Source organism: Staurois parvus, unplaced genomic scaffold (assembly GCF_062004578.1).
Source record: "Staurois parvus isolate SC_StPar_1 unplaced genomic scaffold, SC_StPar_1.0 ptg000657l, whole genome shotgun sequence".
In the NCBI taxonomy this organism is placed as follows: Eukaryota; Metazoa; Chordata; class Amphibia; order Anura; family Ranidae; genus Staurois; species Staurois parvus.
The window spans coordinates 3048898-3065601 of record NW_028318453.1 but is presented as its reverse complement, the minus strand read 5'-3'; the positions used below and the strand labels follow the sequence as shown (position 1 = coordinate 3065601).

Below are 16704 nucleotides of genomic sequence, written 5' to 3'. Positions count from 1 at the left end.
GTTTTCACATTGTTGATGTGCTCTTAGGGCCTTTTCACATGGGCCTTCTGATCAGGCCCCTGATCAGAAGCTCAGTGCAGCTATATGGATTAGGTGGATGTACTGTAAATGGACTTCTATCCAGATCTTTAAAAGAAGGAAACATAGGTAAATATGCATGTACTGCAGCTATTTACTCCATGATTTTTTTTTCTTTTGCCCCTCCATACACTATAAAAGATCTCTGGTTTACCCTTGCACAACTAATTTACAGCTTTTCTTTATAATACAGGTTAGAACATAAAACCAGATTTTATATTCTTTTTTTTGCACTAGCATGCCCCAATATTCCTTTGGAGCAGAAAAGGTATGTATCACTTTTATTTGCATTATTACTAATTAGACACTTTATGTATCTTACCTTTACTTTCTTCTCAAAAAATGATTTTGGGATGTTGTCATAATGAAAATGGGTCGCTAAGACTCGAGGGGAAGAGTCAGCTTTTACCTTCTGCAATATAAACAGTAAAACACACATTAAGTACAATTTATTTATGTATTATGATGAGGACTAAAGAATAGCAAAAACATTTTTTCTGCAGGTAAATATGAACTGTTGCATAAGAATATTTTATAGTGTAGTTTCCTGCCAGCAGCAGCAGCAGGTAAAGCTCGTTACTCCTGTTCATGTTTTGCTTGCTGTCCCTACTTCCTCTTTAAAGAGTCTAGAAACTCAAAGTAAAAGGATCCCTACAAACTATTTTCTTTTAAATTACTGATTATCTTATAGTCATCATGTACCTCACAAATCTCCCATATTTTGTTTCCCCAATATTGTGAAAATTCTACTTGGTACCATAGTTCAGGGTTACTCAACCAGGGCTCCATGGAACCCTAGAGTTCCTTCAGAGGTTGTTATGGGTTCCTTGAGCAATGAGCAATTTTTGCCTCTCAGGTAAGTTCCCACTGACACCATTGATCTTTTTAGCAATCTGTAAGGGGGTAATTTTTCTCAATGACCACAAGTGTAAGGAGCATTCTTACCCCTGACTATCACACTAATGTATCATGAATTGTAGATATAGTCATTTTCATCAGGGGTTCCCTGAGACCAGAAAGTTATGTCAAGGGTTCCTCTGTGTTGAAAAGGTTGAGAAAGGCTGATCTAGTTTATCATGTCTTTGGTGACCAGCTCAGCAGACCTTGTTCAGAGACCCCCACACTTGCTGCCCGATCCATGCATACAAATATGAAAGTGTCTCAGGAGCACGGAAGGGAGGACAAAGTAAATTGCCATTCTTTGTCATTCTGAGTTTTAATTAAAAATTAGAATGTGGTGACAGAGTCTCTATAAATTTACGTAGAAAAGCAAATTGAGTCAGAGCTTCTCTTCTCTTCCCTTTCTGTGCCCCTTCTTTCAGTAATGTTCTGGACAAAGTTTCAAACACAGAAATATCAAAACTGCTGCTGTACATTTTCTTTGCATAAGCCGTAGTGCTCTGTAAATTCTTTGCCATACACAAAATTATTTTGTAAAACAAATGCTGTATACTGTATAAAGAAAAAACAGATACATTGTTTATTAAAGGTTAGAAAATTGAGCTAAAATTTACCCAAAATCATTATAGGTTCTTTGTATGTTTAATCTCTTTTTTTATTAAAATAGTTTTACAATGCACAACATATAAGTAGCAGGTAAATATGCATTTGATATATCATCTAAAAATAGAAACAGTAAGTACACTTGACCTGTCAGAAATAATGTAAAGGTAAAAAGAATAAGCCATAATAGTGAGCATAAGAACAATAAATATAACAAAAACACTATAATGAACTACCTCAAACAGCAATGGCTTAGCACTAATATAGTAAAAAGCTATATAAGCATTAAAAAAGAACCTGAGGAGCCATTTAATTCTATTGCAAAGGAACAGTCAAGTATATGTCATTATGTTTCCACCATCATCAGGGCACTCAAACTGCCACAGCAGGTGACATCCACAAACCCATAACAAGGCAGTCCAAGTCTATAGGATAAGAAGGAAAGATAGTAAAAATAAAATCAAAACCAAAGAGACAAACAAAAAAAAGGAAGGAGGGATAGGCAGGGGGTTACGAGAGGGAAGATTCTCTTCTCTTTTGCATTCCATTGCCTCTTCACTCAGTATACTAGCACATGTATGCTCACAGACAGACATGTGGAAGGACGCTTACACCCATGGCATGTATGACGGAGATGCTGAGCAGAAGCACGCAGGAAGGGGGCAAGCTAGCTAGTCAGACAATCCAGACTGCAATATGACTCCATTTTGTCCTCATCCCAGGCAACCATATATTATATATAAATAATTTTTTCCGTTTCGTGTGCCCATTCGGCTAGTGAGGTGGGGTTGGGTTTACACCACTATCTAGTAATCATCACACAGGCAGCTACTAGAAAATGTCTAATAAGACTCTTTTTTATTTGTTTGTAAGAGCCCGGAAGCATTGAAAAGACTGTAATTTGAGGTGTATTTGTGTAAACGTCCCCTATCAATTTTATGTAGAGTTTTATAATTTTATCCTAGAAAGGAGCGAGCTTAGGACATATTACTTGGGGCCTGTTGGCACCTCCAGCCTGTGTCAGGGTTAGTTGGGTCCATCTGATGCAGAGTCGAAGGGCACCAGTACTGCCTTGACAATATCTTATAGTTTCTCTCTTGAGCCAGTGAAGAAGATGACAGTTTATATGTAAAAGCTAGTATTTTGTCCCACTCCATACCCTCAGGCGCTACAGTCTATTCCCTTTCCCATTTGTCTATAAATGGGTGGAGGTTGAGGAAAGGATTCTTTCAACAAGATAGGATTGATCAGGGAAAGAGGGTGTTCTGGTCTAGTAGACTGATGTGTGTGTGATTTCTAGTCAAGGAGTCAAGGGGGATTAAAGTCCCTAGAGTATGTTTTATTTGGGAGTATTCCAGCCAGTATATAGGTTCCTTTTAAATAAAAATCTATGTACCTATAATGAGTTCTAGTTATGGTAAAATATGTTTGAAAGTGATTTTTATATTTCTCTAGCCTGTTTAGCAGATTTTTATTATATTTCATATAAATATAGTGCCAGTCCAAGGCACTCCCTGTACAGCTGTGTGGACCAGGCTGTCACTACAATGTTAGACCTACTTCAGAAGTTCACTTATAGCCAGTGCTGCAGCTGTTCTCCCTCTCTTGGGCTGCCAGTGAGGAGAGGTGGAGAACGCAAGGGCAGAGAAACACAGAGCACTGGTCATTTGCAGGACTGTATGCAGCCACAGAGAAAGCAGGAGGAAAGCCCCACCTATTATCTGGGGAAAACAGAGGAAGAGGAAGCTGAGCTGCCCAGGATTCTGGAAGGACAGAGCCTGCTGGGAGCAATTATGGCTTGTTTAATAGTCCAGCATTACCAGAGCTCTGTGGAGAGAGAAAGGTAGGACTATTCCAGAACTCAGGGCATTCTCAACGAGCCCACTATTGGGTCTCTTGCTGCAGTGTGAGGAATGCAGAGAAACTGAGTAGCGGACATCTCCTGGTTTGTGGGAACACCACTGTCGAGCCTGATGTTGCTGCCTGATCATGGAAAGGATGTCACTGCAGCTGAGCCCCACATGGAGAGCAGGAAGAGACAAGTTATCACCCTAGCAGTTCATGAAAGACTGCTGGCCGTACCCTCCCTACTTAAGAAACATTATTGCTTACTAGGGACACCATTTAGACACCTACACCCAGGTTTGGAGGAACCTAATTTTGAGTGCTATAATATCCGATTTGGGCCCCAATGCACTGGCCAGCAAGGTTTTCCAAAGACAGCCGAACCATTGTCCTAACATCACCCCTTGGACACGACCTTCTTTAGTATAGGGATAAGGGGTCAGTCACTGGTCTACTTGTTTATTTCCAAGTGTATATGTTATTTTGCAACTGTTTCACATATTTGTTGGAGTGTTTATTGCTATTTTCCATGCTTTGATTGTTGCATTATTGTGCATTGTTGCAGTAAATGTCCACTCACCATTCAGTCCTACTGTGTCAGAGAGCGAGGTGCCATTTGGATTATTGTGGGCGCTAGGAACAGGGGACCCAAATAAATATAGGGTTCCTGGGGGGGGGTAAGAGCTACATAAAGATTTTATTGTCTCTGCATTGACTGTAAAAGAAAGATAAAATATAAACCACCTATAGGGCATGCTGTTTTCAGTTAAGCCTATTGATGGTTAATTATGGACTGTCTTACAGTGATATAAGGGAAGCAGTAAAACCTAGTCACTATGCTACACCACTTCAGATGCACACAAAAGGAGGATTTTCTTAGTACTTATATGAGAAAAGACATCTTGCCATCTTTGCAAAGACTAAAATACATTTAAAGTTAACCTGTCCTTTAAATATGTTCTGTAGATTTAGAAAGTGTGTAGGTGAAACCCTACAACTCTCATTCATCTCCTCTAATGGCAGAGGCCTCCTGCCCTGTTTATAGCACAGCTGGTCATATCTAGATAGTGCTGCCCATGCCTGCAGAGTACTGCCCTACAGACAAGAATAGGACATTGCTACAACAGTGAAGTATGTATCATTTAATTTATTACTGCATTACTACTAGCCAGCCAGGATGTAAACAATAAGGGATGCTGCACCTATCGGTGGAGGTAGGTAAGCACCCATGTTGGGGGGGGGGGGAATTACTGCATTACTACCAGCGAACCAGGATGTAACAAAAAGGGAAGCTGCACCTATGGGTGAAGGTAGGTAAGCACCCAGGTTGGGGGGGGATTACTGCATTACTACCAGCCAGCCAGGATGTAAACAAAAAGGGAAGCTGCAATTATCGGTGGAGGTAGATAAGCACCCAGGATGGGGGGGGGGGGAGGTTCAACTTAGGATAGCTTAGGGAGCTAGGTGTTAATAGTTAACTGAAAAAAGTATTCTTTGAGCCTATACATTTGACAGTAATGTAAAAAATAAGGGAGGCTGCCCCTATTGATGGAGGAAAGAACGCACCCAGGTTGGGGGGTCAATTAAGGATAGCTTAGGGGGCTGGGTGGATTATTAATTAACTGTAAACTTTTTGAGCCTTATACATTTTTCAGCCAAAAGAATGGTATTGTGTACTGAGAATACTGCTTCTTTTTTAGTTGAGAAAATAAAATGAATTTATAGGTGTCACGGTCGCCCGATCGCCACCCTCAACATGTGACAATCGCACGACCACGAACAACAATAATACGTCACACCCGCGGCGACAGACCCCAGACCTTCTCACCAAACTCATGACCAAAGGACCGGCCGATCTAAAACCGCGGTGTGACGTGCGTAACAATGCCACACTCAGCTGTGCCCTGCACAAAGATTGTCCAGCTAATGGAACGCAATCTGTGCCTGCAGCCTGAATGCGCTTGTTACTGGGTCGGGTTAATTACGCAACTAATCCTTCACTGCCACCACCCCTTTTTGTACAGAGAAAGGGGAAACTCTCTTTATCAAATATACACTGTAATGGTTGAAAAGTCGCCTGTCCAATACGGTCACTGCAGGCCGATTGGGCAGAGGATTAAACAAACACAGTAGCGTCTCTTCAAAAGGCAGGAATTCGTGAATTGCAAGTAAGTGCTTAGAAACAGTTTAACACTTTCAGAAAGAAAGATTTATTACTAAAAGAGTCAAACAGGTGCAATAAAATATTTACAAAGAAAATGTAACTAGATAGATATATAGAGATATATAAATATATATATATATATATATATATATATATATATATAACAGCTCAGCACAGAGAAAACAGGAAGAAGTTAAAAGGTTAAGTTACTTGCCTTAAGGTAAGCAGATCCAAGTTGCAGAGCGGAAGGCTACACTTTCGCAGACTGCTCGGCACCGAACTAAGGATGCCTTAATCTGCAGTTGACCCATAACCAGCCCCCATCTGTCATTGTGCCTCTCAGGAAGGGAAGGGGAAGGAGAATAAAGGATTGAGGCACACTCCTAATAAAAAAAGGGGAACTCCGCGTCCAACTCTGATGAGCAAGTTTGCTACAATAGGTCTTATAATTATTGAGAATACATATAAGATAATAGTTTTGTACTAACAGGATGCCTAGACTTTCAGGAAAGAACTCTTCTCATCCATTCCCCTCTTTTTTATACAAAACTAGTACATACAAACTGCACATACCTCAAATTTATTGGGAGATTTGAATTCTATTATTGGGATGATGGCAGATGGGTTTTTGTTGTGCGCTGCATGAACCATGCTATGTAAAAGCATTGTAGTCCAGTTTGAGCCTAAGAACGTCAAGCAGAAGAAGAGGCAATTAACAAAATATGAACTTAATTCAATTATGCATTTACTGTAAATGATAAAACATAAAAATATCCACATTTTTACTACATATACTATATATACATCATTATACACTGCTCAAAAAAATTAAAGGAACACTTTTTTTTTCAGAGTATATCATCAAGTTAAACTCCTGGAATATTTATCTGGTCAGTTAAGCAGCATAGGGGGTTGTTAATCAGTTTCAGCTGCTTTGACCACCGACATTTTTTTCCCTACTCATCTTTTCTAACTGTTTTTCATTAGTTTTGCATTTGGCCATGGTCAATGTCACTATTAGCAGCATGAGGCGATACCTGGACCCTACAGAGGTCGCACAGGCAATCCAACTCCTCAAGGATGGCCCATCAATACATGCCATTGCCAGAAGGCTTGCTGTGTCTCCAAGCACAGTCTCAAGAGCATGGAGAAGATTCCAGGAGACAGGCAGTTTCTCTAGGAGAGCTGGACAGGGCTGAAGAAGGTCCTTAACAGATCAGCAGGACTGGTATCTGCTCCTTAGCGCAAGGAGGAACAGGATGAGCACTGCCAGAGCCCTACAAAATGACCTTCAGCAGGCCACTGGTGTGAATGTCTCTGACCAAACAATCAGAAACAGATTTCATGAGAGCGGCCTGAGAGCCCAACGTCCTCTAGTGGGCCATGTGCTAACTGCCTGGCACCATAGAGCTTGGTTGGCATTTGCCATTGAACACCAGAATTGGCAGGTCCACCACTGGCACAGTGTGCTTTTCACAGATGAGAGCAGGTGCACCCTGAGCACATGTAACTGACGTGAAAGGGTCTGGAAAAGCCATGGAGAACATTATTCTGCCTGTAACATCGTTTAGCATGACCGTTTTGGTGGTAAGTAAGTGATGGTCTGGGGAGGCATATCCATGGAGGGATGCAAAGACCTCTACAGGCTAGACAATGGCACCCTGACTGCCATTAGGTATCGGGATGAAATCCTTGGACACATTGTCAGACTCTATGCTAGTGCAGTGGGTCCTGGGTTTCTCCTGGTGCACAACAATACCTGGCCTCGTGTGGCGAGAGTATACAGGCAGTCCCTGGACAATGAAGGAAATGATACAATTAAATGGCCCCCACACTCGCCTGACCTAAATCCAATAGAACACCTCTGGGATATCATGTTTCGGTTCATCCGACGCTGCCAGATGCACCTCAGACTATCCGGGAGTTCAGTGATGCCCTGGTCCAATTCTGAGAGGAAATTCCCCAGGACACCATACGTCTTCTCATTAGGAGCATGTCCTGATGTTGTCAGGCATGCATAAAAGCACATGGGGGCCATACAAATTACTGAGTACCATTTTGAGTTGCTGCAATGAAAATTTCAGCAAAATAGACTAGTCTGCTGCATCATTATTTCACTTTGATTTTTGGAGTGTTTTTGAATTCAGTCCTCTGTAGGTTGTTAATTTTCATTTCCATCAAACGATGGGGCATCCTTATGTCCCTAACACATTACCCAGTCCATATCAGTATAGATATCGAGAATGATATTTTCCTCATCGAGATCTGATGTGTTTTCAAAGTGTTTCTTTAATTTTTTTGAGCAGTGTATATATACAGGGGTTAGCCAAAAAAAAATGGAAACACTACATTTTATGCAGGTGCGAAAGTGACGTGATGTAACATTCTTTTGCTTCCTCTGTGTGATGAGACACTTAGCTAACAGGTGGAAAGCCTCATTTTCGCCATTCACTGCATGCACTGCCAGTAATACATACAGTGCAATACGGAGTCATGTCAGAGCTTACTGAGCTTCAAAGATGACAAATTGTGGGTGTCTGCTTAGCTGGTGCTTCTGTGACTGAAATTGCCAATTTATTTGCCGTGTTGCGAGGTACAGTATCAAAAGTTATGACAGAATATACAGTTTCAGTTACAGTAAACATCATCTGATAAGCATAAGCATGGTCAACATGCTCAATGCGACAAAAGGAAAAAATTGCGCAGGATTGTGACCTGGAATAAGAAAACAACTGCTGCAAAAGTGACTGTAGAGCTCAATCACAGTCATGGGCCCATGCTATTTGGCTTGACATGTTTGGTATCAATTTACTCTACATGACCTAATATTTTATACTATTCCAAAATATATTGTGTATGTGTGCACTAAAATTAACTTTAATGCATTTTTTAATAATAATATGGGTTTGATAAACATACAAATATCATATTGCATGAAAAATTGTAACTACCATCATTTTGCTCTCCTGAGGCTCTGCTTTTTAATGTTTAGGGGTTTTACCTAATCTTCAGACCTAAAATGTGCATTTAGCTACCTCCTGCCTGGCCTATTGTAAAAACAGGAGCACTGTTATAATATATAATAATAAACTTTATTTTATATAGCGTCTTTAAAGGTGGCTACTCAACGTGCTTTACAGAACGTCATATTACATTCTGCCAGTTGTGCACCTCATGCACATCCTAGTGGCAGCACAGCACCGTGATCTGTCATCTACTGTGTCCACCAGGCTGGCCCCGGTACCATGTGGTCACTCTGAATAATCACAGCAGTCAGATGTCAAATGTACACAATGAATGGTTTTCATTTATAGCCATTGATTGTGTACTATTGCAATCTCTGTGATTGGTCACAGTGATCACATGGTGCAGACAGAACCAATAATAGCGCATATGTGCCATGTGATAGCTGTGACCAATCACAGCTATCACAATTGTAAACAATGCAACATGAATGAATTCCATTCATAAAAATTAGTGCTTATAACAGTGATCATCACTGTTATAGGCAATCAAAGTGCTAAAAAAAATTCTGATCAGCTCCACAGAATAGTACAGTGTCTATTCACTGCACTGCTCTGGTTACAGTATATTAAAAAAATTAAATCAAGTTAATACTTTGAAAAAAAAAGAACAAATAGAAAATTATAATTTTTTTTATTTACATACTGTCACCAGTCAGTATTCCTGATCACCGCCACACCAGTCATATGAAAACGCTGTACTGCTCTGGTCACAGTTTGTAAAACATTATTGTGGAAAAAACCCTCAAATTGTATTTAATTTCTTTGTTTTCCTAATAATTGTGAAAAAATTACAACTTATAAAAACCTACCATGCCTCTTACTAAATACCTTGGACTATACTTTCAAAATAGGGGTTGTTTTGGGGGTATTTCTACTGTCTTGGCATTTTAGGGCCTCAAGAAATGAGAGAGGCCATCAGTACATCAAGACTGATCAATTTTGAAATATACTGAATATCCCATAGTTTGTAGACTCTGTAACTTTCACACAGACTAAATAATATACACTGACTTGGATTAGTTTTACCAAAGAATTGTAGCAGAATACATTTTGGCCTAAACTTTTGAAGAAAGGTTATTTATTTGCAAGATTTCATTTTTGTTTTGTTTTTCAAAATTTTGGTATTTTTTGTTTATGTAGCAACAAAAAACAAAACAAAAAAACAACAACAAAAAACCCAGTGGTGACTAAACACCACCAAAAGAAAGCTCTCTCTGGGCAAGAATGGTAGTGCCTGGTACTGAGGAAATTAAACATGTTCACGAAAGAAAAAAAAAATGGCTTTGGCAGCGAAAGGGTTGAACAAACTAAAACTAATTTTTTAGCATTTTTCTTAATTTCTCTTCATATAATAAAAAATATATTTTGGAGATTAATGTAAATGAAGGCTCCATATACTGTATGTTAAATAAAACAGTGGTAAAATCATTTTGGTATAAAATGGTTACAAGTTATTGCTGAATAAACCTCTGCATACCAAAAATGAATAAACTGCTGCATACAAAAACTTCCATTTGGTCTGATCACAAAAGACTGATTACTCCTAACAATGTATATGCAGTTGATTTCTGTAATGTTAAATTTGAACCAATTCTATTGAATAATCACTTACCACACTTAGGATAAGCCACCAGCATAATATCATCCTCACGTGTCTCAAATGTTTCCAAAGCTTTAAAGGTGTCCGTGTCACAAGTTGCAGTTGGATACAGCACTCCATCGTACATAAATATCAACTCATCCTTTGGGATATTTTTGGAAGCTTCAGTTGCTCTTGTGACCTCTTGGAGAAATTGTGTCATGTCTGCCATTGTAATGGAGTTGATATTTCTAAATCTGAAATGCTGGAGCTTTAGAGATCGGACTGCTGTGTTTCCTTCCCATTACTTGGTCTTAAGTAAAGGAGCTGGGCAGAATAGGGAGTAGCCTGGAAGTAGATCAGATTACCTAATTTTGATTACATTGTGAGATTTTCGTATCAAATGAGGACAGGAAATAGCAGGTTTAGTCCGTACAAGGGACAATGTAGTCAGAAAACAAAAGTTGAAAACAAAGTCCAGGTTTCCACATATTTACAGCTCAACCCTTGTACTGATGTTATGGGCAAAGAGCAAGGAAATAAGCCTAGTGTTTTGAGCATGAAATTCAGTAAGGCTGGGCCTTTATGCAGCAAAACAATACAAAACTTACATGTGATGAGACCATTGCGGACTTCCAGGTCTGTCTCAGCTCAGGCTTTCCTCTAGTAAGGCTCTTAGGTTATGGAGATTCACGCCTATGCAGTGTGTTAACACACATTCTACGCAGCTGTGCAGCGTGGTGTCATTATTTCCAATAGTACCCAACTCACTAAAAGAAGGCATCTCTGATGCACCCGCATGACAGTGCACTATTTTGCATAAAAAAATTGTTCAGGATGAATTGCATATTCACGTTTCACACCATGCTGAAAATACACTGTGGTTATCAGGGTGCTGTAATAACTCCTAACTTGTCTTGGTGGATAACATGGATGAGATACAGTATGTTCTCAGCACACATCTGTTTTCTTTTTTGAATCATCACTAGAGATGAGCGAATCGAAGTAGGCGAAGTGGAATTAGTTTAGTATATTAGGAAAATTTCGATTCGCGTCGAATCCGAAAATAAGCAGACTTCGGATGCGTGAATCAAAATTTTTCCTAAAATGGCGGCGACATGTGCGGCAACGGAGCGGGGATGTCTGGGAAGGCGCGCAGACAAGGCGCACTGACCCATAATGCATTCATTCATGACATGTGATCGCATTAGCCAATCAGCAGCCAGCCAGCCAGCACAGTGTAATGGTCGAGCTATAAATAGCGGCCATTTTAGAATTCTCCATTTGCCTCCAGTCATTCAACAGAGGCAGACCTGGCTGTATGCAGGGAGAGAGTTAGGGACAGAGAAACGTTACTTAGGGACACAGAAACGTTAGTTAGGGCCACAGAATCGTTACTTAGGGCCACAGAAACGTTTACTTAGGGCCACAGAAACGTTACTTAGGGACACAGAATTGTTACTCAGGGACAGACAGAATTGTTACTGAGGGATACAGAATTGTTACTGAGGGCCACAGAATCGTTACTTAGGGCCACAGAAACGTTACATAGGGCCACAGAATTGTTACTTAGGGACAGACACAGAATTGTTACTGAGGGACACAGATTTGTTACTGAGGGCCACAGAATCGTTACTTAGGGCCACAGAATTATTACTTAGGGACAGACACAGAATTGTTACTGAGGGACACAGATTTGTTACTGAGGGCCACAGAATCGTTACTTAGGGCCACAGAAACGTTACTTAGGGCCACAGAATTGTTACTTAGGGACAGACACAGAATTGTTACTGAGGGCCACAGAATCGTTACTTAGTGCCACAGAATTGTTACTTAGGGACAGACACAGAATTGTTAGTGAGGGACACAGATTTGTTACTGAGGGCCACAGAATCGTTACTTAGGGCCACAGAAACGTTACTTAGGGCCACAGAATTGTTACTTAGGGACAGACACAGAATTGTTATTGAGGGACACAGAATTGTTACTGAGGGCCACAGAACCGTTACTTAGGGCCACAGAAACGTTACTTAGGGCCACAGAATTGTTACTTAGGGACAGACACAGAATTGTTATTGAGGGCCACAGATTTGTTACTGAGGGCCACAGAATCGTTACTTAGGGCCACAGAATTGTTACTTAGGGACAGACACAGAATTGTTATTGAGGGACACAGAATTGTTACTGAGGGCCACAGAACCGTTACTTAGGGCCACAGAAACGTTACTTAGGGCCACAGAATTGTTACTTAGGGACAGACACAGAATTGTTATTGAGGGACACAGAATTGTTACTGAGGGACACAGAACCGTTACTTAGGGCCACAGAAACGTTACTTAGGGCCACAGAAACGTTACTTAGGGCCACGGAAACGTTACTTAGGGCCACAGAATCGTTACTTAGGGCCACAGAAACGTTACTTAGGGCCACAGAAACGTTACTTAGGGCCACAGAATTGTTACTCAGGGACAGACACAGAATTCTTACTCAGGGACAGACACAGAATTGTTACTCAGGGACACAGAATTGTTACTGAGGGACACAGAATTGTTACTGAGGGACACAGAATTGTTACTCAGGGACAGACACAGAATTGTTACTCAGGGACAGACACAGAATTGTTACTGAGGACCACAGATTTGTTACTGAGGGCCACAGAATCGTTACTTAGGGCCACAGAATTGTTACTTAGGGACAGACACAGAATTGTTATTGAGGGACACAGAATTGTTACTGAGGGCCACAGAACCGTTACTTAGGGCCACAGAAACGTTACTTAGGGCCACAGAATTGTTACTTAGGGACAGACACAGAATTGTTATTGAGGGACACAGAATTGTTACTGAGGGCCACAGAACCGTTACTTAGGGCCACAGAACCGTTATTTAGGGCCACAGAAACGTTACTTAGGGACAGACACAGAATTGTTACTGAGGGACACAGATTTGTTACTGAGGGCCACAGAAACGTTACTTAGGGCCACAGAATCGTTACTTAGGGCCACAGAAACGTTACTTAGGGTCACAGAAACGTTACTTAGGGCCACAGAATTGTTACTTAGGGACAGACACAGAATTGTTACTGAGGGCCACAGAATTGTTACTGAGGGCCACAGAAACGTTACTTAGGGCTACAGAAACGTTACTTAGGGCCACAGAATCGTTACTTAGGGACACAGAAACGTTACTTAGGGCCACAGAAACTTTACTTAGGGCCACAGAATTGTTATTTAGGGACAGACACAGAATTGTTACTGAGGGATACAGAATTGTTACTGAGGGACACAGAACCGTTACTTAGGGCCACAGAAACGTTACTTAGGGCCACAGAAACGTTACTTAGGGTCACAGAAACGTTACTTAGGGCCACAGAATCGTTACTTAGGGCCACAGAAACGTTACTTAGGGCCACAGAATTGTTACTCAGGGACAGACACAGAATTCTTACTCAGGGACAGACACAGAATTGTTACTGAGGGACACAGAATTGTTACTGAGGGACACAGAATTGTTACTGAGGGACACAGAATTGTTACTGAGGGACACAGAATTGTTACTCAGGGACAGACACAGAATTGTTACTCAGGGACAGACACAGAATTGTTACTGAGGGACACAGAATTGTTACTGAGGGCCACAGAACTGTTACTTAGGGCCACAGAAACGTTACTCAGGGACACAGAATTGTTACTCAGGGACAGACACAGAATTGTTACTCAGGGACAGACACAGAATTGTTACTGAGGGACACAGAATTGTTACTGAGGGACACAGAATTGTTACTGAGGGCCACAGAACTGTTACTTAGGGCCACAGAAACGTTACTCAGGGACACAGAATTGTTAATCAGGGACAGACACAGAATTCTTACTCAGGGACAGACACAGAATTGTTACTCAGGGACACAGAATTGTTACTGAGGGACACAGAATTGTTACTGAGGGACACAGAATTGTTACTGAGGGACACAGAATTGTTACTCAGGGACAGACACAGAATTGTTACTCAGGGACAGACACAGAATTGTTACTGAGGAACACAGAATTGTTACTGAGGGCCACAGAACTGTTACTTAGGGCCACAGAAACGTTACTCAGGGACACAGAATTGTTACTCAGGGACAGACACAGAATTGTTACTCAGGGACAGACACAGAATTGTTACTGAGGGACACAGAATTGTTACTGAGGGACACAGAATTGTTACTGAGGGACACAGAATTGTTACTGAGGGCCACAGAACTGTTACTTAGGGCCACAGAAACATTACTCAGGGACACAGAATTGTTAATCAGGGACAGACACAGAATTCTTACTCAGGGACAGACACAGAATTGTTACTCAGGGATACAGAATTGTTACTGAGGGACACAGAATTGTTACTGAGGGCCACAGAATCGTTACTTAGGGCCACAGAAACGTTACTTAGGGCAACAGAAACGTTACTTAGGGCAACAGAAACGTTACTTAGGGACACAGAATTGTTACTCAGGGACAGACACAGAATTGTTACTCAGGGACAGACACAGAATTGTTACTCAGGGACACAGAATTGTTACTCAGGGACACAGAATTGTTACTGAGGGACACAGAATTGTTACTGAGGGACACAGAATTGTTACTGAGGGACACAGAATTGTTACTCAGGGACACAGAATTGTTACTCAGGGACAGACACAGAATTGTTACTCAGGGACAGACACAGAATTGTTACTGAGGGACACAGAATTGTTACTGAGGGACACAGAATTGTTACTTAGGGCCACAGAAACGTTACTCAGGGACACAGAATTGTTACTCAGGGACAGACACAGAATTGTTACTCAGGGACACAGAATCGTTGAATTAAAGAGTATGTCAGACAACATGCAGAGGAGTGGCAGAGGAGGCAATGTTTTAGGAGCGAGCAGACGTGGCAGCAGAGGAAGGGGTCGAGGCAGCACTATTCGCAGCCAGAGGCCAGTGCTCCCGGTGTCACCCAGTACAGTGAGGAAGAGCTAACAGAGGGCGGTCAGGAACTGGGGGAGACAACCGCCTCTTCAGCAGCCAGGCGAAGAAGTAGTGGCGAGGAGAGTGGCTCGGTAGCCGGTCTAGAGACAGGTCTGTCTCCTGACCCACACGCAGCCGAGGGGGCTAGTAGTGAGGCGGAGACCCTAATTGATGATGATGAGGCTGATCGCACTTGGCAGCCTCGTCGTCATCAGGCTATTGCTTCCGCATCATCAGGAGAAGAGGGTGGCAGCTTGGCAGCGAGCAAAACAGTCGGTGGGTTGTCTCCATCGCCACACTCTGCCATGTGCCACTTTCAGGTCTCCTCACACACTTCTGGTGTGTTCCATTTTTTGTCATAGGGTGCTGGCAGATTACGGGCCTCCCATAGCTGCTGCCAGGCCCCTAATCTGCCATGGGCCCCTGTACCGCCTCCTCATGCTGCTGCCAGGTCCACAGTGTCTCATGCCATGTGCCACTTTCAGGTCTCCTCACACTGCTGGTGTGTTCCATTTTTTGTCATAGGGTGCTGGCAGATTACGGGCCTCCCATAGCTGCTGCCAGGCCCCTAATCTGCCATGGGCCCCTATACCGCCTCCTCATGCTGCTGCGAAGTCCAGAGTCTCTCATGGGTCCCTGTACGGCCTCCCATTGCTGCTGTCTCCATCGCCACACTCTGCCATGTGCCACTTTCAGGTCTCCTCACACTGCTGGTGTGTTCCATTTTTTGTCATAGGGTGCTGGCAGATTACGGGCCTCCCATAGCTGCTGCCAGGCCCCTAATCTGCCATGGGCCCCTTAACCGCCTCCTCATGCTGCTGCCAGGTCCACAGTGTCTCATGCCATGTGCCACTTTCAGGTCTCCTCACACACTGCTGGTGTGTTCCATTTTTTGTCATAGGGTGCTGGCAGATTACGGGCCTCCCATAGCTGCTGCCAGGCCCCTAATCTGCCATGGGCCCCTATACCGCCTCCTCATGCTGCTGCGAAGTCCAGAGTCTCTCATGGGTCCCTGTACGGCCTCCCATTGCTGCTGTCTCCATCGCCACACTCTGCCATGTGCCACTTTCAAGTCTCCTCACACACTGCTGGTGTGTTCCATTTTTTGACATAGGGTGCTGGCAGATTATGGGCCTCCCATAGCTGCTGCCAGGCCCCTAATCTGCCATGGGCCCCTATAGCGCCTCCTCATGCTGCTGCCAGGTCCAGATTGTCTCATGGGTCCCTGTACGGCCTCCCATTGCTGCTGTCTCCATCGCCACACTCTGCCATGTGCCACTTTCAGGTCTCCTCACACACTGCTGGTGTGTTCAATTTTTTGACATAGGGTGCTGGCAGATTACGGGCCTCCCATAGCTGCTGCCAGGCCCCTAATCTGCCATGGGCCCCTATACCGCCTCCTCATGCTGCTGCCAGGTCCAGAGTGTCTCATGGGTCCCTGTACGGCCTCCCATTGCTGCTGTCTCCATCGCCACACTCTGCCATGTGCCACTTTCAGGTCTCCTCACACACTGCTGGTGTG

The 16704-nt window shown here is 42.7% G+C and overlaps 1 protein-coding gene across 1 annotated transcript in view; it reads right to left on the bottom strand.

Annotated features, from left to right (window-relative positions):
• LOC149448780 (sulfotransferase 6B1-like) overlaps window positions 1-10591 on the bottom strand; it is a 30126-nt gene extending 19535 nt beyond the window's left edge. The window contains exons 1-3 of the mRNA XM_089694242.1: window positions 10229-10591; window positions 6164-6273; window positions 401-490 (exon numbers count right to left, since the gene is read on the bottom strand). Coding sequence (XP_089550368.1) covers window positions 401-490; window positions 6164-6273; window positions 10229-10427 — 399 coding nt within the window. The 5' untranslated portion in view covers window positions 10428-10591. The remainder of the gene's footprint in view (window positions 1-400; window positions 491-6163; window positions 6274-10228) is intronic.
• Between the last annotated feature and the right edge of the window lie 6113 nt (window positions 10592-16704).